This window comes from Apodemus sylvaticus, chromosome 1 (genome assembly GCF_947179515.1).
Source record: "Apodemus sylvaticus chromosome 1, mApoSyl1.1, whole genome shotgun sequence".
NCBI lineage: Eukaryota > Metazoa > Chordata > Mammalia > Rodentia > Muridae > Apodemus > Apodemus sylvaticus.
In genome coordinates, this window is record NC_067472.1 from 124,335,826 (window position 1) to 124,358,076 (window position 22,251).

Genomic DNA, 22,251 nt, shown 5'->3' on the forward strand with positions numbered 1-22,251 from the left:
GTACAAACAACGCCTTGCTTTTCCAGCCCTGAACAGTAAACAAGTTTAAATGCTCTGTCTTATGGTGAGAAAGTGAAGTCACAAATAGATACACCAAGCATCTCTAAAGTCTCAGAGCAACAGCCTCCACTAATATTGCTGTCTCACTCGGGCTCTCCCCCTGGGCAGCAGAGACAGTTCTGGTTCCTCATTATGACTGAGTGATCTCATCTTCTGTCCTCTCCCTGCAGTGCTGTGTCCACGTTCTGGATGGCCAATCCCAACAACAATCTTATCAACTGTGCAGCTGCAGGGTCCGAGGTAAGCAGAAACAGGCAAGGTGGTGGCTGGCAGCAGCTGCCCTGGAAATGCTATGCTTAGAACTCAAGACCACTCTTCCAGGTGCATGGGGAGTCCTGTGACTTGGTTTTTAATAACAGTTCAGCCTGAAGCTTTGTAACCCTCATGACCATAGCTTATAAGTCATTTATTTTGGCTTGTGGCATAAGGGAACACAGCCTGTGGTAGGAGGCAAGGTATGGTGGCAGGAGTCACTGTGGCTGAGGCAGTGAGAGCTTGTACACATCTGGTGGATCAAGAAACAGTAGAAAGGGCTAAAGAGATGGCTCCATGCTTAAAAGTATTTGTTTTTGCAGAGGGTCTGAGTTTGATTCCCAGTATGGTGGCTCACAACCATCCATAACTCCAGTTTCCGGGGATCCTATGTTTTCTTCTGACCTCTGCGGATACCAGGCACGCGTGGTATACAGGCATACGTAAGAACCAAGTGCTCACATGCATAAAACATTAAAATAAAAAGATATTTTAGAAAACAGAAGACAGGAAGTGGAGCTAGGCTATAATCCTCAAGCCCCACCTCCATTCGCCCACATCCTCCATTTTTTGTCTCCCTCTCCTAAAGGTTTCACAACCTCCAAAAGCAAGGCTACTGCCTGTAGACCAAGTGTTCAAACACAAGACCCTGTGGGGGACATTTCATCCCAGAGAATTAGCAATTTATGCAGAGTAATTCATTAGAGAATGAGTCATTTTGCCTTAGGGTGGTGCCTGGTACACCTGTGCTGTAAGCTAACCAAGTGATTCTAACATAAAGAGTACATATAGCTGGGCGGTAGTAGATAGGCAACAAGCGTCGTGTTCTGCTTCAACAGCCTTGATCTAACCCAGTTCTCCCCTGCTGCTGGTTTTGCTTGAGGCCTTGACCCTGACCCTGTCTCTTGTTCTTTCTGGGCCTCAGCATCCAGATCTCTAAGGAAAGCTGCTAACATTGACTTTGGGAATTCTATCGATCAGGAGTCTAACCTCTGCAGTGACCCACTAACTCAGACCCACTAGCGCAGACAGAGAACAAGGCCAATGTGAAGAGTGAGAGCTGTCAAGGTGGACCCCACAAGTTAGCCTCAAGCTTTTCCCTTTATCCAAGCACTGGACCACATGGATGTGTCTGGTGATCTATGGTGTCCAAATACTGGACCACTCATATGTGAGTGGTGATGACTTGTTCTGGTCACAGTACTGCATCCACTACACCAGCCTAGGCCACTCACTGCCACTAAATTCTGCATCTCTCTCCTGTGCCCTGCCCTAATAGGAAACTGGATTTTGGTTCATTTTTCACCATGTGCCGACGGGCCCTTCTGTAGGAATGTACTCCCCAGGTTATTCCGAGCACATTCCACTGGGGAAATTCTACAACAACCGAGCACATTCTAACTACCGGGTAAGTCTTGATGAGCTTTATTATTGCGGCCAGCCTGCTCACTCTCCTGTCCCAACCTGCAGCCTAGAAGAGCTGCATCCTTATTGTGGGTCCAGAGCAGCCTTCCAAAGTCTTCAGGCCACTAACCACAAGTCTCCAGTTGGGCCCTGCCTCACCACAGTGTCTGTATACTGCCAAAGGAGCAAGGTGTGCCTTCAACCCAGCTTCCACCCCCAGAAGATGCTGGGTTGAACATCAGATTTGATTTTGCGATACTGTTGTGAACATCAGTGATATTGACTATGAAACGAGGCCTGGCCGTCAACTATGGGAAGTTTGGACATGGTTCTGAGTGGCATTGGCATCCAGGACTTTCTCCTTTCTTTCTGGGGAGTAGGTGGCTCCATCTGTGCAGTGTTAAGTCAGTAGGTGGAAAATGAGAAACTTCTTGACCACCTTCATGTATCACCCTCCTTTCCTGACTAGCAGTACAAACTTTGCTCCAAACTAGGGTCTAGAGCAAAAGGGAGAAGCACTGAGATGGCTGGGACCACAATATGTCAAAAACCTTCCATTGGAGCAATAGATAAGACTAGAGCCCTTGTTCATACCAAGAGAACTTGGAATAAGGCTGAGATAAAGATGGCCCCCTGTGTCTCTAGAGCATAGGAATGGAAAACAAACAAGCTGGTATCTGGTCCAATTCTTAATAGTACACCCAAGCGACTGCCAGAGAGGAATGGATGACAGCCAGAGTCAAGAAAAGATACTTCAGAGAGCTAATGAGACGGCTCAGAATTTAAGGTTCTTGCTATGCAAGCACAAAAGCAAAAGCACATGCCTGTGATCCGGTGATGGGAAAACAGAGACAGGCAAATCCCAGAGCCTCTGGGCAGCCATTCAGCCAGTGAACTCCAGGTTCAATGAAGGAAGAGCTATCAGAATAACAACAACAATAGAAAGCAATAGAAAGCACTTGTCATCCTCTGGTCTCCACATTCACATACACAAACAAAACCTGTTTCAAAAGCGTTGAAGCTGGGAGAAGACCCAGAAAGAAGGAACCGATCCTTGTTGATGAAACCTGGGGGTAAGAGGACAACAGCCAGTGATGGGGAGAGAGCCGTGAGCGGGGGAGAGGAGGCATCTCCTTAATCATGTCTCTGAGACTGAGCAGGGGAACAATTCCAGAGGCAGTGGCAGAAAGGTGGAGAGGAGTTTGTGGCTGGATGCTGTGTTGTCCCGTACAGAGGAAGCTGCTTAGATCATATCACTGTCAGAGAAGGACAGAAAACACGTTGACCTCTTGTTGGAACCCACCATTCCCTGGACCTTCAAGATTTCCTACTAGAGAGAGAGGGTCCACAGGACTGGGAAGCAAAAGGGGCTGGGACTGGGGAGTAATACAGTCAAAAGCCACATCTCTAATGGGAAGGCAAGTCAGAGTCAAGGACATAGACATGTGTAGGAGGGAAAATTTAGCACTTGTAAGGGCAGGCGGGGCTCTTATCCTCTGAGATAGGCAGGAAGAAATTAAAGAATCTACAGCTAGACCAACTTGACAGTCTGAGCAGAGACTATAGGGTTTGCATCCTGGATGCTTCTACAGGAAGACTGATACCACACTCACCTCATGTAGTCATGGAGTCATTTCTCAGGCATCTTGTACAGTCACCATAGCAACTCTGTGAAGTAGGTATCATTAGCCAACTTTACAGATAATCATATGACTGGCCAAAGAAGAGAGGGGACTTGCCAATGTCAGTGTGTGAGAACAGAGAGAAGAGTGTAAGCTCGTGTCATCACTGTCGTGAGGTTAAAGCCAGCTGGAGAGCAAACAGGAACTTGGAGACACAGCTGCTATGAGCCTCCTAAGAGGCCAGGGGGATCTGGGAGTGAAAGGGACTGGATGGTGGATTCTAGGACTTCCACTTCTATTCCAACCCACTTTGTGTCTGCAAATGGACAGCTTTGGCACCAAAGAAGAGAACCAGGCTCAGAGCTGGGGACGTAGCTCAGTTGGTAAGAGTGTTTGCCAGATGAACATGAAGTCCTGGGTGTGTGCATAGACTAGACTTAGTCCCACGCACCTGTAACCCCAGCACTCTAGAGGCTGAAGAAAGAGAATTAGATAGAAATTCAAAGTCATCCTGGGCTACAAAGCAAGTTTGTGGCCAGCTTGGGTTAGATGAGGCCTTGTCTCAAAGATTTTTTTTTTTAAAAAAAGAGTTACCCTTTCTCCTCAAATCAAGCAGGAGCTGGAACAGGCTGTAGGAAGTCACTGACACTCACACAATGGGAAAGAGAGACAAGTTCAGTATTTCATTTGAAAGTCTGTGACACATTTCTGAGCGTACACTGGTAGCCCTCGTTTGGTAGTCTGGGATAGGAACTATATAAAGGAGTGTCAGTTCTGTATATGGAATTGGCTGTATGGCCCCAGGTTAAACACACTCAAATCCTAGTTTATGGAAGCTGGAGAGGTGGCTCAGAGTTTAAGTGAATATGCTGCTCTTCCAGAGGTCCTGTGTTCAATTCCCAGCAACCACATGGTGACTCACAACCATCTATGATGTGATCTGATGCTCTCTTCTGGCATGCAGGCGCACATGTAGATAGAGCACTCATATATACATAAAATAAATAAATCTTTTTCAAAACCCTAGTTTATTCATCTGCATCCCACCCACCCCTACTCACTGTAACACACACACACACACACACACACACACACACACACACACACCGGTCTGCTACTCCCAGATCTGGTCAGAGAACTACAGAATGACACTGGCTTTCTCCATTTCTCACTTTAGACCCTATGTCCATGAACATAGCCTAAGAACTGCTGGGTTTATGGACATATTCAAAAGCATGTCCTTAGGCTAGTGTGAGAAGGTGGCTGTGGGAGTGGTAGTAGCTAATGTGCCCTTTGTCCCCAGGCTGGCATGATCATAGACAATGGAGTCAAGACCACTGAGGCCTCAGCCAAGGACAAGCGGCCCTTTCTCTCCATTATCTCGGCCAGGTAATAACCCCTGGGAAAACTTGTCCCTTGGGACCTCTTGACTCACTTCTTTTCTTCTGCTTCAGTCATGCATTTCTTCTTACTAGCTTGCTCTGAGGCAGTTGTTGAGATACAGTACTGTGCTAGAAGGCTAAACCAACTCTGAATTAGAGTCCAGGCTCCAGTAGCTAAAGGGAGACTGAAATTCCTAGCAATTTCCAGATTCCCCCATAGAACCAGGACCATAAAACAGAGGAATGGCCAGAGCTGTGACGTGATGGCCAGGGACACAAAGGTGATCAGACAGGAAGCATCTACTGCCACTTTAATGGTAAGGGATTTGATAGCCAGGCTGATAAGTCAAGTCAGAGCTTAGCTGAAGACCAAAGGCTGCTTTTAAAAGGTTGATGTTAAGGCTGGATGTGGTGGTACGTGCCTTTAACTCCTATAATTCTGCACCTGGGAGGCAGAAGCAGGAAGACGCTGCAAGTTCAAGGTCAGCATGGTCTGCACAGTGAGTTCTTGGCCACCCAACCTATCTCAAAGAAAACAAAAACAGTGTTGTCAAACTTCAAGGCCATTAGCAATAGTGCGACCCTTTATCTGTCTCCTGCATGGAGCTGGGCCCTAGAGATGTAACCTCCTGCCTCTAGGAGAAGCTCAGAGTTGTTCATGACAAAGCTAATGCATATCTGTTGAGTGAGAGATATCTGGGACCTATAAGTAGAAAGCAGCTTACAGAGCTCAGAAAAATCACTCCCTGTATTCTCCCATGCTGCAGGTACAGCCCTCACCAGGATGCAGACCCACTGAAACCCCGGGAACCAGCCATCATCCGACACTTCACTGCCTACAAGAACCAGGATCATGGCGCCTGGCTGCGGGGTGGGGATGTGTGGCTGGACAGCTGCCGGTGAGTCTAGAAAGGAAGGTGACTGCCACAAAAGAGGCTTGCTCCTCTCCTAGACTGAAGAAGAGTGAGCAAGGCAGAGAGGACTCTAAACTTAATGGCACTCAGTTTTCTGCTCCCTGCAAGACAGGAGTATCGGACGACAGCAGACAGTGACCAAGGGAGGAGGAAACCCCACAGCAGCATGCCAGAGTCCCCCAACAGTGCTGGGCACTCTTACAGGTTCTCTCATTCACGGTTACATGGTATGAGACATACATATTAGTCCAGTGTGATCAGTACAGGAAGGGGAAAAAAAAGTCACGGTCCTTAGTCACTGTGAGTCTTTTAGCTTTTATTTTTTTTCTCAGTGTATTTCTCAAGAATGTAAATTTTAAAAATAAAAATGCAAAATCATAACTCCATTGATGATAAATTGAAGCTCAGTTAGTGTCTTAAGTTGCGTAAGTGGAGAGAGAGGGGGGAGGAGAGGGACTTGATGTTTAAGGCCATTAGACTCTATGCTCAACAAAACAAGTCAAAAACATTGATTTATGGTGTAAAATCCCTAGAAGTCTGATACCAAACATGGTTTTCCTTCTGCAAGAAAATGATGGAACACCCTGCCAATAGGGACACATCTTCTTAATCCTCCACCAGACAGTTTAAGGAAGCCCAGAGTCTGGCTGACATCAGGGCTGTGGTCCTACAAATAGACAGAGTTGACATGGTCTGGAGCTGACAGAATGATATCTTCCAGAACTTTAGGTATTAATCCAGTGTAGCTACTGGGCACTTAGGGAGGCTCTAGTATTCACGGATGCAGACAAGGATGGAAGAGGTTACTTCTAGAGGTAGAAGAGTAGACAGCCAACTGGAATACCACACTCTAGTTGTGGTGGGAAAGAATCATAGATAAGGGGAGTGTGGATAAGCCCCAGACTTCAGCACAGTGAGCAAGTGTGGGTGAGTAGCTGTGTTTTAAGATGTGTCGAGTTGGAAATTCTCACAAAGTATGCAGTAGAAATGTCCCAAATCTTCCAAAGACAAGATAGGATGAATTTTGCTTTTAGAGTCACCCATATGGGTGGAGAAGGAATTTATGAGTGACTTTAATGTCCCTAGGGTCACAGTGGAGTGTGAAGGGACCACAGCAAAACACCAGGTGATACCAGAACAAGGAAAAGCTGGGGACAGGGATTAAAAGTGAGCTGGAGAGCTTGGTACCCTAGATGAGACTTAATTGATTGGTTTGACTAGATAGATCTTTGTAGAGGGAACACAGAATGCAGAAAGAGTTCTGTTGAGGTGCGTTGGGAACTGGAGAGCTTGTGGAAACCAGCATCAGCCCAGCATAGCTGAAACAGAAGGGAACATGGATAACTTGGGGCTTCTGTGCCAGAGCAAGACCCAAGCTTGGATTTAAAGGAGATGCGAAGCCACTGGAGATTCCAGAAGCAGCAGATGGCGCATGAAAATGGTGCCTGGAGGAGATGAGCTTCTTGGGGAATGCTGGACAGGAAGGGAGATGAGGAACAAAGGAAATGAAGGCAGCACAGACCCAAGGTCCTGCTCCTTCAGGAGGCTATTTCAGTTTCTTACTATGTAGTTCCCACATAGCCTACCTTCAGTAGTGCTAGCCTTGGGGTGCAAAAGCACAGCCCCCTACCCATGCCACCACCCACTGCCTGCCATTTCACCTGATCAACCCCACAGGCCCTAGGGGCTCATCCAGAGGTGGGCTGGCAAGAGAAGCCTGTGAGACTCAGCCCTCCTGTAGCTAAAGCCCCATGTCTCCACGTGCTGAGTCATTGAGTACCCATGCCAATGTGGGTACACCTTCTAGCTCTTTACCCACCACTCCAAGGAATAACAAATCTGTGAGTAGTAACCAGAATACCTGTTTGTTGTGTAAAGTGGAAAATTACAATTCCCTCACCAAAACTCCTACCTCAATGTCCACATAGACTCTAGTGACAAAGAAGAGTCCCTCCTTGGGCAACCTCATTGACTGTGAAGTGAGAGCATGGGCTGACTGTGTACTCTTGTCCCTAGGTTTGCTGATAATGGCATCGGTCTGACCCTAGCCAGGTAAGAGTGACTGCCGTCATGACTGGTCTTCCGTGGGAGTTTATATTTGGACATCTCATTCCTAACATCTCCTCTCTGCAGTGGTGGAACCTTCCCATATGATGATGGCTCCAAGCAGGAGATAAAGAACAGCTTGTTTGTTGGCGAGAGTGGCAACGTGGGCACAGAAATGATGGACAACAGGATCTGGGGTCCAGGTGGCTTGGACCACAGTGGAAGGACCCTCCCTATTGGCCAGTAGGTTTGCAATGGTGGGAACTGATCTTTGTGTGTGTGTGTGGGGGGGGCGGGTCTTGAGTCACAGCCATGGAAAGAAAGAAGTTAATAGGTGACTTCTATTTGTTGACTCTGGATTTTTCTGCTCTCTGTCAACCTGCAACATGTAATAGTCAAGACACAATGAGGGTGAAACCTGGAATGAGGAGAGAAATGTCAAATACAGTGTAGACTCGATTCCAAAGAGCACACAACTATCAGATGTTCAGGGGAACATGGTGTCGAGAAGGAGGGCTTCTGAGTCCCCTTAGCAACTCACTTGAAGTCGTTCACCTCTCATTATGGCAAAGAGGCAAACAGGACAAGCAGAGGTAATCAAACCTGCAGTCTGGTCTCACACAGATTGGACTCTGACGCCCAGAGACCAATCATCCCTAGCTGGTCACATCTCAAGGTAGTCATGCATGCAAGAGGCTAGGCTTATTCCACTGAGGCCCTGGAACTGGCTTAGTCTTCTTTTCATGAAAATAACAGTTTTTGCTGCTATAATCAGGTCAGAAACATACACACTGAAACTTTCAACCTGAGTGCACTTAGAGGCATACAGAGGCATTTATTTACCTGGTCTTCTTGACTCATCAAGAAGCCATTGCTTCCATTTTAAGAGACATGGAAGACCCTTTTATTTATAAGTGATTTTGCATCTGAATTTCTAAAATTTCTTTCTAGAAGGTTACCACCCTCCAGGGACAGGATATTCTGGTGACTTCCAGAAATATCTATGGTAGCCTGACAGGCTCAAACAGGTTTCTTCCAGTGCTTTTGAGAGAAGAGACCTAGGAAGGACCGTGCAGTTTTTATTGAGGTAGATTAGGATCTTAAGCATATGGTTTATGTAGAACTAGCAAGAGTGTGCTGTCTGAACACCTTAACTGGAAATATGCATGGATGTGCCCCATGAGAACCAGGATCTAAGGTGATGGCATCATGGATTACGAATACAAAAATATGGAAATACAAGGGGATTTGGGGTGAGTGGAGACTTCTTGGGAGCCATATGCAATGTCTGGAAGCCTGAATAGAAGACTAGGGACAGCAGTGGACAGTCTCTCTCTAGGAACAGAGCCTTCACGTGCTTCCTTTTCCATCTTTGTTCCCTTGCTTCCCTAAGCTCCCCATGGAAGAAAAGAGAAGGGACCAAGCCAGAAGCAGAGACATAGGTATAAACGAACATATTAGGCATAGAAAATGACAAGTTTAGATTTGTGACCAGCCCTGGGAAAGGCCACCAAGCAGTCTGATCAGTCCCCCATGGGCCTTCCTTTCACATACCCTGCTCAAGAGTCTCAAGTAAGTGGGAGAGGTACCTCTGAGCCCCTCCACCCTGCTCTGTCACTGATTCTTTCCTGGTCCCTCCATGTCTCCCATCTCCCACCTCTTCCCACTTCCTTCTTGCTGCTTGCAAGTATCAGACCTTCTCAGGGGCCATGTGTCAGTCTGTGGTCTTACTTTTCCAGCAAAAGCTGTCTTTGCCTCCGGCAATGTTTTAAAAGTTGCACTGTAATCCTTTTCTATCATTGCCTATTCTTTGAATTTCTGTTCCTATTTCCCAAACCCAGCACATTGCCAGTGGATAGGCTTACAGAGGAAACACATCTGGATCTTAATCTGATTAAACTGTTATAGCAACTAAAACTAGGGCGATAGTGACTAACAGTGCTCCCCTCCCAGGGGATAGGATATTGGCAGTCTCTAGAAGTATTTACAATATTTTCCTAGTGACTGGGCACAGTGATGGGAAGAGCAGAGAAACTGCCTAAACAGAGGGTCCTAAGCCAACAACCTGATAGACAGTTATTTATCTACCAAGTTACCTCATTCAGCCAACTAGCTTTCTATCATCCATTCATCTTACTCATCCAGCTACCTACCATCTATTCATCCACCATCCGTATACCTACAAACCCTCCATCTATTCATCCATTCATCCACTTATCAGCCAGCCTCCATCTATCCATCCATGCAACCCAATCCACCCACCCATTTATCTACCATCCATTCCTCCACCAAACATTATCCAGTCAATGCATTCCTACCATCCATCATCCATCTATACAGACATTTATCCATTAGTAACTATTTCACTGATACTGTGCCCTTGCATGACTTCTCAGTGAATTAATTGACTTAATGGTTTTCAGTGGAAGGAGTTGCTGGAGGTGGGGATCAGAAATGGATTTACCCAGAAAAATTTCTTATCATTCACCTCCAAAGAAGCAAACAGCATGGCACTCAGCTGACACCTGACTTCCTTAACTACACAGGAATTTTCCAATTAGAGGAATTCAGTTCTACGATGGCCCCATCAACATCCAGAACTGCACCTTCCGCAAGTTCGCAGCCCTGGAGGGCAGGCACACTAGTGCCTTGGCCTTCCGCCTAAACAATGCCTGGCAAAGCTGCCCACACAACAATGTGACCAACATTGCCTTTGAGGATGTCCCGGTGAGTATGGTGCCAGGACAGGCTCCCGGCACTGCCAGGCTTTGAGTGATGACTCACTTGTCCCCCACAGCTTGGAGATTGAGCTGTTGCCACCACCACAAGGGTGGAATAGCTTCCTCCAAGCAGGCTGGACCATGTCCCAGTTTGCTCTCTGCCCAAACTGGAAAAGTACAAGCTCAGGTCACAGCAAGAGGTCAAGTCTGGGTGAGTGCCCACTGGCCTTCTATCTATACCACAGTAAGAATCTGGAGATGAACTCAGGGTTCTGAGGCCATCCCTCCAGACCCTTGACACATTGGATGAGGTGACCAGACTACTCGTGCTGGCACAGATCATCTCAAACTCTAGCAGTGCTCAAGGGAAGTCTTCTGAAGTCATTGTTTTCCACCATCCTGAGAGTAGATGTAAAGAGGGCCTTCCTGGATGTAGATGGAGAATGTGGGGAAACTGAGGGTCAGAAGGGCAGTCCAAGGCTGCCTGTGAGAACTGCTACTTCTCACTATCTATAGCAGACAACATATACAGCCTGTTTAGAGAAATACTATCTATAGCCTGTGGTCTCCCAAACCTTTCCCTCCTCCCTCTCCTCTCCCGCTTGCCCTGCCTCCCCGCCCTCCCCCCCCCCCCCTGCCAGTTCTTCCTCCTTCTTCATGCTACTGCCTTTGCCTGTCTGCTCACTCACAGATAGGGCCACTGAGATGATACAACACTCAAGTTATGTAATTTCTTCTCTCAGACCTCTGAGGGCCTGTAACAGAGGTCAGTAACAGAGATGTCTGATGGCTTTCACTGTAAGACTGTCCTTCTTAAGCCCACCACATATACAAGCTCATCCACACACTCACACACAGGGACCCCCTACACACTGCACATGCTTTCTCATACAAACACCCACACACCCTCACCCCTCCCCAACTCATTCTTCATAGCGCTCAAATTCACCCAATCCTAAGCCCCTCCTCTATCAGACCAGCCTCTAAGGCCACCTACAACAGCCAAACCAGTGATCAGAGCCAAAAGTGTGTGCTAGTTTTTGGAGTTAAGGCATGGTGACACTCTGACTCTTTTGGGGTTCCATGAGATGGTCAGCCAGGCGGTTTCCTCAGGCGCCCAAGGGCAGCCTCTGTCTGGCTGCTTTGTAATGTCAGCGGAAACTGGAAACTTTGCCCCGGCCTGATGACGGTTGCAGTTTCCGTTTACCTTCTGGCTCAGCCTTATTTTCCTGGGCTCTGTTCAGATTACTTCCAGAGTGTTCTTCGGAGAGCCTGGGCCCTGGTTTAACCAGCTGGACATGGATGGGGACAAGACATCTGTGTTCCATGATCTGGACGGCTCTGTGTCGGAGTACCCTGGCTCCTATCTCACGAAGGATGACAACTGGCTGGTTCGACACCCAGACTGCATCAATGTCCCGGACTGGAGAGGGGCCATCTGCAGTGGGCGCTATGCACAGGTGGGGATGCCACCCTAAGTCACTCGCTAGTCACTCACTCACTCACTCACTCACTCACTCACTCACGTGACAAGCGCTCAGAGAGCCTGCTGTGTGTCCAGTTAGTTCTACGCTGGGCCAAGAACAATGCGAGCTGTTCCTTCCTTCCTTTATCTGCCCCTCACTCCCATCCACAGAATTTTTAGTCAACACGCTGTACTGGGTCCATTGTGTCCGGTCCCTGCACTTACTAACTGCTGATCTGCACACTTCACCCTTTAGTCTCAGCATCCTCGGTGTGAATTTAAGCTAAAAGCCGAAGTTCTATGATGGTATTTTAGGAACGGTTTCAGATGGTACAAATAAAATCCTTCCTCCTGTCCTTTTTTAGGAATAGAAAGATAATGCCAGCCATGGCTTTGCTAGTAGTCATATTAAAAGGTTAAAAAGAGAGAAATTAATTCAGTAATATTTTACACATATTCAAAATATCCTGTCAACATGTAGTTAATATAAAAATTATTAATCAATTTTTTCTGTTCAGACTTTAAGCTTGCATATATATTTTATATTTCTACCTCACTTCTTTTTTAAATATTTATTTTATGTGTATGAGGGTTTTGCCTGCATGTGTGTCTATGTGTTCCGTGCATGTAGGTGCCCACAGAGATCAGAAGAAGGTGTCAGTTCCCCTGGAACTGGAGTTATGGATGCTTGTGAGCCACTACATATGTGCTGGGAACTGAACCCCGGTCGTCTTCAAGAGGAGCAAGTTTTCTTAACTGCAGAGCTACCGCTGTAGCCCACTAGCCCACTCCTTTTGAAATGTTAGTTCTTCTCAAAGTAACACAGAGACCTACCAAAATAATCAAGTTGTGTTTAATAAGAAGAAATTTTTTCACTGCTTTTGTTTTGAAATGTATTGAGCAGATTGCTTTCATGACTTAGAGCTACATTTTGTGGTTTTAAATGAATTAAAACAGCATTTTAAAACTGTTTCCTGGGCCCACACTGTCTTCATGTCCAGGACGCAGTGTGACCCATGACTGACATATGAAACAGTGCTATACAATGTCTGGAGTGCAACAACCTGAAGTAATTGCCATGACCCTGTAACCATTATTGCTTTTACTTGGACAAATGAGTGATGAATGAGTGAGTGAGTGAATGAATGAAAATGAATGAATGAATGAATGGAAAGAGGCCAGAGAAAGCTGTCTGATTAGGAAGGAAGCACCAGACCAGGTGGGCCAGAGGAGAAGAACGTATGAAGGTGTCTTCATGACCATGGTAGGCATCCTTACCACCATAGGGGACACCACAACATGGAGCTAAGCTTTAGGAGAATAGCTAAATGGAGCTTTGGTGATGGACTAGAGGTAGAGAGAGAGTCAGGGAGTTGGTGCCATGCCAAGAGGACAGGGCCCCAGGGCAAGGTGGGTACAGAGTGCAGGTTGGGGGAAGGGCTGGCTTTAGCAGAAGGAAGGCAAGGGCAGGAAGTTGAGGCAGTTTCCTTCTAAACTGGAAAGTGAGGTCATGCGCTGAGAATCCAGGAGTGGGCCCGAGGGTGGCCCGCAGAGAGAGATAGATGGCTGGAGGAGCTGCTGCAGACCATGGAAAATGTTGACAAGAGACGTGCAGACAGACTGCCTAGCAGTGTTGAAAACTCCGTGAAGATTGAGACAATGCCTCTCTTCTAGGCTAGGGGATTTTCTCAGCCCCATCTGAGAGCTCTAGAAGCAATGGTGAAGGACAATGATCCAGGGCCAGGCTTCTGTCATATGTGTGGACAGGGCAAGGTCCAAGATACCAGTGGGAATGATGATCTACAGAAGGGGAGGAGAGGAGAGCCCATGGGTGGGAATCATGCCTGCATAACTGAAGGGTGACCAAAGCATCAGGAAGCACCCTCACCTCTAGCACTATCCACCTGGTCCTTGGGCTGAGGCAGAGTGTGACTAGGACAACACTCACAGACAGACTCTCAGAGTGAAGGCCTAGTTGTATCTGCAGTAGCGTTTGAATATACCCCTCCCAAGGGGCCTGGTACTACAGGCCCTGACATCTCAACTGCTAGGGAAGTGGAGGCAGGATTGCAGGTTCATCGCCTGCTAGAGCTACAAAGTGGGTTTTAAGACCTGCTTGGACAGGCAATGTAATGAGACCTTCGTTGACTCAAAGAGTAAAAGAAGGCGTAGGGATACAGCTTAGTGCTTGAGTGCTTACCTAGCACATACACAGTGTTTAATGTCCTATATTTAATGCCCAGTATGGAAAAGAAAAAGACAAAAAAGAAGAAATAGAGGGAGGGGTAATGTAGGAAGAAAGAAGGAAGGAAGGTGGGAGGGAAGGAAGGAAGGAGGGGAGGAAGGAAGGAAGGAAGGAAAGAAGGAAGGAAGGAAGGAAGGCAGGCAGGAAGGAAGGAATAGAGGAGTGGAGGGAGGGGGGAGGGAGGGAGGACAGTCTTCTCTCCCCTCTTCTTGTCCTTCCAGACATGCTTCCATTTTCCACAATTCACTGTGTGACTAGCAATCACCTCATAGCAGTTCCAGTGGTCACTCCTTCAGCAAAGGTCATTTTTTTGGAAACCATAGACCATGTCATAGAACTGAGCGGCACACTGCTACTTGGGCTGTGTCCGCCAGCACAGAGACATCCCCTTATTTGGTCTTCCTTTCATTCAGGCTCTGCAAAGAGATGGTACCTCTGAGAGCGCCCTCTGAGAGCAGATGTTAGCCAGACCCTCTAGAATAATCCCTGCTAACAGCCTGCCTCGTTGTATGTTTCCTTTTTGGGTTTTTGAAGATGTACATCCAGGCCTACAAGAGCAGCAATCTGCGCATGAAGATCATCAAGAATGACTTCCCCAGCCACCCCCTCTACCTGGAGGGGGCCCTCACCAGGAGCACCCACTACCAGCAGTATCAGCCTGTCGTCACCCTGCAGAAGGGCTACACCATCCACTGGGACCAGACGGCCCCTGCAGAGCTCGCCATCTGGCTCATCAACTTCAACAAGTACGTGGGGGCAGGCAGGGAAGCATGGCCCAGGACAATGGTGCTGCCTGAGCTCAGGCAGGCATGGAGAGAAGGCCTCACTGTGGAATCCTGGGGTTACTGTTCACAGAACCTCAGGCTGATCCTTTTAAGAGCTGCCCAGACAGGTTCTCATTACCCAGAGTTAAGAATCCAAGGACACAGGCTGAGGCTGCATACTGGGTCTACTTTTGGAGACCTGGGGTGATTATCACTTGCCAAACGAACAAGGAATATCATATCATTAGTGAGCTAATGACATGATCGCCCAGCTCCTGGTTTTACCACGTGCTCGGTTAATGGAAAAAATACAAGCATTGCCGATGTTATTTATAGAGAAGGGAGCAGAGCTCTTAATTTTTTTTTGTTACTGTGGTAAGATATCCTAATGGAAGTGACTTAAGGAAGGAAGGAAGGATTTATTTTGGCTCAGGGTTCGAGGTCTGCCATGGTGAGGACATCACACAGTCAGGAGCTTGAGTCAGCTGCTCACATTGTCTCCCCAGTCAGGAAGCAGAGGGAGATGACTGCTTTGTTTTTATTTGGTCCAGGACCCGAGCTAATGGAATGATGTCATCCACATTGAGGATGCATCTCCTGCCCCCTCAGTTAAGCTAATCAAGAAGGTTTCTCACAGGCATGCTGAGAGGCTCTCCAAATCTACATAACTGCTCAAAGCTGAGACCAGGGGATTGTGCCCTTTCCTAGGTGGTCCAAGGGCCTGTCAAGTCCACCAATATTAACCACAGCCGAGAGGAAGCAGTTGGGTTAAGCACATCAGGTCAGCTGTGGATATTCACACTGAAGCATTTCCTGCATGCTCTCTGTTCTCATCACTGTACTCCTAGGACAGTTGCAGAGAACAGGGTGAAGGGCCCTCCAATCATCCTTTTAGGGTCAACCCCAGCCCTGAGTTGCTTATGGTCTTTAATCAAAGAATACCATTTTCCCAGCCAATACCCACACAGAGTCCCTCCAGGTCACCCCTTGAATGCTCACATGTGACCCATGCTAGTGACCATCCTCAGCCACTGATGGTTACATCCATCCTTTTCTCCCTGATCACTTTGTGACTTGGATACTGTTGTTGCAAAACTTCTCACTTAAGAATTCTTTGGCCACCAGGCGGTGGTGGTGCATACCTATAATCCCAGCACTCTGGGAAGCAGAGGCAGGTGGATTTCTAAGTTTGAGGCCAGCCTGGTCTACAGAGTGAGTTCCAGGACAGCTAGGGCTACACAGAGAAATCCTGTCTCGAAAAAAACCAAATCCAAAAAAAAAAAGAATTCTCTGGCCGCTATTCCTGCGGTGTGCTCAATGCCCCTTGCCCAGAACTAACCTCACTTTCCTTTTTAGGGGTGACTGGATCCGAGTAGGCCTCTGCTACCCAAGAGGCACCACCTTCTCCATCCTATCAGACGTTCACAATCGCCTGCTAAAGCAAACGTCCAAGACTGGGACCTTCGTGAGGACCCTGCAAATGGACAAAGTTGAGCAGAGCTATCCTGGCAGGAGCCACTACTACTGGGATGAGGATTCTGGGTAAGGAGGCTCCCATGGGCTGTAGAAATGAGTCTCCTTCATTATGTATCTTGGGTCTCCCCGTAATCCTAACAAGTACAGTGTAGTTTATGCTAATGAATACACAATGCTTCCTGAAGCACTTCCATGCTCACTAACCATGCTCTCAACCACTTAAAGACATCAAGACTTTAGAAAGGAAATAAATTATTAGATCTACAAGTGGATCATAGGGAAATTTTCAGGAAATAAGTTAAGGCAATAAACAAGAGCAAATAAGCAAGCATATTATGCTCCCAACCCCCAACCCAAATGGAACAAACAATATTCGAAATCGAAGATGTGAAAAGAAGACCCTGGGAGAAAAAGAGTAAACTGCTCTGGGGTCACAGCACAAACCTACCCCAGCTGCATCTGAGCCTAGGACTATCTGTACCCCAAGCCCTGCCACTTCTACTAACTGGGTACTGGTCAATGGAGACACAGTGGAAGCAAAGACACTAGGGAACTAGTGAGTATACCCCTTAAAATAAATCCATGGCCAGGAGACAGTTCAGGCAGTCAAGCTCCTGATATGCAAACATGAGGACCTGAGTTTAGGCCAGAGAACCTATGGAAAAAAGATAGGCACAGTGACATGCATTTGTAGTTCCAGAACTAGAGGTGGAGTGGGGCCAGAGAGACGTAGATTCCTGTATCACCTGCCAACCCAGTTTAATCTGAAAAGTCTGGATAAAAATGAAAGTTCCTTTCTTAAAATTTAATATGGACAGCTCCTGAGAATGACACTAAGAGTTGACCTGTGGTTTTCAGAATCATGCATACATATATGTATCTACACACACACACACACACACACACACACACACACACACACACGAAACCCAGACTAATTGCTGAGGAAGTTCAGCATGCCCCAGAAGGATAAGGATAAAGATGGTCACAGAAACATGAAGATGTCCACAGAAGCCTTCTAGGGAGTAAAACATTTTGCTTTTTTTATGAGGAGAAAACAAAGTAGCTGTTCTCTTTTAAAAGGATAATCAACTTGCCATAATTAGGGGTAAAATGAATATGGGCCAGCTAAGAGAGAGAGTATCTAGGTGGCAAATGAACCCTGGCTTGGTTTTAGCTGTATTCTGTACAACTGGGTTTATCAGTTGCTACCCAAGGGAGTATCACCGAATAATGAAATATGGTCAAATAGAAGGCGTATGGCCTAGTTTCTTCCCTATCCCGGGGCCTTGGCTTTCAGCTCAGCCCCTGGAACATCCATAGGTTGTAGGTCAAGACCAGAGCTATGATCTGTGTGGGAGTATGGAGTGGATGATCTCTCAGACTCCCCTTGCTCTGATCTAGTAACAAGGAAATCTTAACACTGTTAAGACCAGTACAGAAGCTAAGGGACCATGCCAACTTCTGCCTCTGGGTCCTTAGCATTGATTCTTATGAGGAAGTGAGCACCAGTGTGATGTACCCATGGCAACACTCAAAGAAGGTGTCACCTCTGCAGCCTCCCCACCTCACAGAGCATATGGATGACACTGGCTCCGTCCTTGACCTTGAGCTGGGGACTCTTATATCTGACAGTTTCCATTTTAGTCAGGGATCACTTAATAGCAAGAACAGGGGTAGTTTTTGTTTGTGTGTTTGGTTTTTGTGTTTTTGAGACAGGTTCTCATTATATAGCACTGGCTGACCTAAAGCTACTTACTATATAGACCAGGCTGTCCTTGAACTCACAGAGATCCGCCAGCCTTTGTCTTCTAGGTGCTGAGATTAAAGGTGTACACTACCACACCCAGCAGAACAAAGGGTTTTGCTTTTGAGTGCCTTGAAGCAGCTCAAGTCCACCCCATGTGAGGTTTATTCCCTCACATTCTCATGCATACACGTGTATGCCAAGTCTCTGGCATCAGGCTCTTCTCTTGAGCTGCCATCTTTTCTCAGTTCCTCAGGACAGCCAGGGTACAAAAGAGTCACAGTAGCCACTTTTCGCGTGCTCTCACAAGTCAGGTACCACCTAGTAAACAAGACCCGTCACTTCCTTCATCCCAGCTCACAAGGGAGTGAGTCCTCTTGCCTGCCTATAGCGAATAAGCAACCTATTAAGAATCCAATGTGAGCCCCTACTGTGGTCAGAACTACTGTGGGGAGAGTAGGCTCTGGTGCCCAAAGCCAAGTGGGTTCATTGAAATTTGGCTCTTCTAAAGAAGAATATGGAGACAATCAGGACCTTATCTTTAGGCTTTACAGACAGGACTCAGCTTGAGAGCATTTCTCTGACATGAAAGAACAACAGTCATAAATGCCAAGTTAGTACTGTGGCAGCTACACGGTCTGCCTCCCTGGAACACGGGCCAGACTCCTTCGCAGCAGTTATAATTGGAATAAGTTATGACTTGAACAAAAGTAGACTTAGGATCTGTGGTGGGATGGGAAAGCTCCCGGCTCTGTTACTCCCAGGGGTGTGGTCAGTTCTCTGAGCTAATTTCCCCATCTGGCAATCAGCATGATAATAGTACACTGTGGACAGGTTGACGATTAAACGAAATAATATGCCAACCTACAATTGTATGACATGTAGATCGTCCACAGAAAATAATTGCCAGAATTTTTAGCTCCTTCTTCAATATCTATCCATCTATCTAAATATACACATATGTGCATGTATGTATGTATGTATGCATGCATTCATGTATGTATGTATGTATGTATGTGTGTATGTATGTATAATTATTCTTCCAGCTACATCTGACTCTGACTGACAGAGTTCCATGATTTAAGGCCCTTAGGATGTAACCTCAGTGACCAGGAGATTTGCTATTTGTTTGCTCATTTGTTTGCTTGAGATAGGTAGTCCTGCCTGGCCTTGAACTTAATATGCAAACCAGTCTGACCTTGAACTCGGTTGGGGTGACAGGTGGGAGCCATCATGTCTGAGTCGAGTGTGTAGGAGGTTCTAAGTGCCCCCATAAGAATACCCAGATTCTTTCTGTGCACAGGCTGCTCTTCTTGAAGCTAAAAGCCCAGAACGAAAGGGAGAAATTTGCCTTCTGCTCCATGAAGGGCTGCGAGAGAATCAAGATTAAAGCTCTGCTCCCGAGGAATGCAGGCATCAGTGACTGCACAGCCACGGCTTACCCCAGGTTCACCGAGAGGGCCACAGTGGACGTGCCAATGCCCAAGAAGCTCTTTGGGGCTCAGTTGGTAAGTAGCCATGGCGGGCTGGGCCCTTTGCATGTAGGAGGCTCAGACAGAGCCGAACTCATCTCTGGATACCTACTCAGCTCCACAACTCAATTCTGGGTCAAGGCACAGAGCAGCACATGAAGAGAAAGAACCCCCCCAGACCTCACAGCCCCGCAACTGTCCTGTCTTTGCTTTTCAGAAGACAAAAGACCACTTCCTGGAAGTGAAGATGGAAAGTTCCAGGCAGCACTTCTTCCACCTTCGGAATGACTTCGCTTATATTGAAGTAAGCAAAGATTCTGCAGGTGCAAGGCACTGGTGTGGAATAGGTGCATTTGTTGCATTGCTCTCACTGTGACACAGTCCGTGCATAATCAGTGATGACTGAGGGGAGGTTTGGCTCTGGGCTTCAGGGAGCTTTGGTCCATTGTCACGAAGAAGGTATGACAGAATAGGCCAGTTCACAGAGGCCTGATGTCATAGTTACTTTTCTATTGCTATGACATTTATCACACAGTGTGACTATTATCACATTGATTCCCAGGCGGGGAAATTATCTCAGAGAACTGATCACACCCCTGGGAGTAACAGAGCCTGGAGCTTTCCCATCCCACCATGGGTCCTAACTCTACTTTTGTTCAAACCATAACTTATTCCAATTATAACAAAACACCACAACTAAGAAAGCTTGTAGATGAAAGTGTTTGATGTAGACCTTACGGTTTCATATGGCTTGAGCTTAGGATGACAGAGAAAAGGTCTGGTGGTAGGAACCGCTGGGAGCTTCCATCTTGATCTACAAGTAGGAGGCAGAGAGAGACAAAGGGAATGGCAGACTCTTTTGAAACTTCAAAGCCTGTCCCTAGTGACACACCTCCTCTAACTGAGCCATACCTCCTAATCCTTCCTAATCAGGTCCAGCAACTGGAGACCCAATGGTTCAAATAGATGGGCCTAGGGAGCCATTCTCATTCACACCACCACACCTGCACACATAGCAAAGGCTGTTGGCCTCATGGAGGACCAGGAAAAAATGAGGGAGGCAGGAAGTGGGGACAGGAATAACTTTCAAACACTGACTCATAGTAACCGATTTCCTCCAGCTAGAGTTTACTTCCTAAAGGCTCCACACACTCCTGAAACACCGTCACCAGGCAGGGAGAAAACATTCAAAACATGAGCCTGTGGGGGCGTGTCAGATTAAACTCTAACAGGTGGTATTGTGATAAGTTGCCCCATGCTAGAAGGGTTAAAAAAAATAAAAGAGGGGCTAGAGAGATGGCTCAGTGGTTAAGAGCACCGACTGCTCTTCCAAAGGTCCTGAGTTCAAATCCCAGCAACCACATGGTGACTCACAACCATCCGTAACGAGATCTGACGCCCTCTTCTGGAGTGTCTGAAGACAGCTACAGTGTTCTTACATATAATAAATAAATAAATCTTTAAAAAAAAAAAAGAAAGAAAGAAATTATCCTTGAATTTACTTAAAAAAAATAAAAGAAAAGAAAGTTATTCTCTTTTCAGTTTAGGAATCCAGAAAGCTTCCTCTAACTTCTGGCAGCCCTACTGGACCTTTGGATTAGAGTTACATCACTGACATCTCTGTCCCATCTTCATGAGGCCCTCCCTCCTTTGAGCCTATCTCCTATCTCTTACCATTCTCTTTAAGGGGTCCCCAACATTGGATTTAGTGCCCACCCCAAACATTCTTGATGATCGTTAATATATATGTCATTAAGACATCTTCAGAAATACTATTTCTAGATGAAATAAAGCCCAGAGGTTCCTAGTGGGCATATCTTTTGGGAAGTCACTATTCAAACCTACCGAGAGAAAGTTGGATGGGGTGTGAAGGGTGCTCATAGGTTGAGCAGCTGTGTAACCAGACTCTGCCTTTAGTGGTCACATAGGAAGGATACAGACAGGAAGGAGAACCTGGGCCTCAGCTGCCCCAGGACCTCTCACTCCTCTGTTGCTTTGGCCCTGCAGGTGGATGGGAGGAAGTACCCTTGCTCAGAAGATGGCATCCAGATGGTGGTGATCGACGGGAACCGAGGTCACGTGGTGAGCCACGGTAGCTTCAGAAATGCCATTCTGCAGGGCATACCCTGGCAACTCTTCAACTACGTGGCTGCTATCCCTGACAAGTGAGTCTATGTCTCAGTTTCTGAACTATCCAGTGACACAACAGATTCCTGGCTCGGGCTCAACCCCTCGTGATTCTTGCCAGTCAGGATGATCTGAGCCTACAGATTGTGTCTACTGGCTGGAGAGAACTTCATGCCTGTTGCCGCGCATGCTGGAGGCAGGTCTGCTGTGGATGTAGGTCAGGCTGAGGCAGAGGGGAACACTGCCTCACTCCTTGGAAGGCTGCCTGACCCTCTGCCCCATCACAGCACTCTCTCCCAGTGATCTCATCCCCACCCACACCTCCAATAGGATCCAAATGCTGGTGGCTTCTGAGGCTCCCCAGCCTGGATCTCTTTCCTAAACCCCAGACATTCATATCCAACTGCTACTTCAAGGTTGCCACCTAGATGTCTTGAATGGAACTAAATTCTCATCCCTTTTTATCTTTTGATCCTCCAGATCAACCCTCCTTCTGTTTTCTCTAAATTGTTACTCATCCAGATGTTTGAACAAGAATCTGAACTTAATGCCGAG

General features: G+C 47.0%; 1 protein-coding gene across 1 annotated transcript in view; it reads left to right on the top strand.

Moving 5' to 3' along the window:
- The window catches only part of Cemip (cell migration inducing hyaluronidase 1), a 156,289-nt gene that overhangs the window by 125,610 nt on the left and 8,428 nt on the right, over window positions 1–22,251 (top strand). Inside the window, exons 15-27 of the mRNA XM_052159366.1 lie at window positions 231–300; window positions 1,592–1,720; window positions 4,642–4,727; window positions 5,488–5,619; window positions 7,651–7,686; window positions 7,768–7,923; window positions 10,227–10,407; window positions 11,645–11,860; window positions 14,645–14,856; window positions 16,231–16,416; window positions 19,401–19,605; window positions 19,787–19,873; window positions 21,577–21,734. Of these exons, the coding sequence (XP_052015326.1) occupies window positions 231–300; window positions 1,592–1,720; window positions 4,642–4,727; window positions 5,488–5,619; window positions 7,651–7,686; window positions 7,768–7,923; window positions 10,227–10,407; window positions 11,645–11,860; window positions 14,645–14,856; window positions 16,231–16,416; window positions 19,401–19,605; window positions 19,787–19,873; window positions 21,577–21,734 (1,854 nt within the window). The remainder of the gene's footprint in view (window positions 1–230; window positions 301–1,591; window positions 1,721–4,641; window positions 4,728–5,487; window positions 5,620–7,650; window positions 7,687–7,767; window positions 7,924–10,226; window positions 10,408–11,644; window positions 11,861–14,644; window positions 14,857–16,230; window positions 16,417–19,400; window positions 19,606–19,786; window positions 19,874–21,576; window positions 21,735–22,251) is intronic.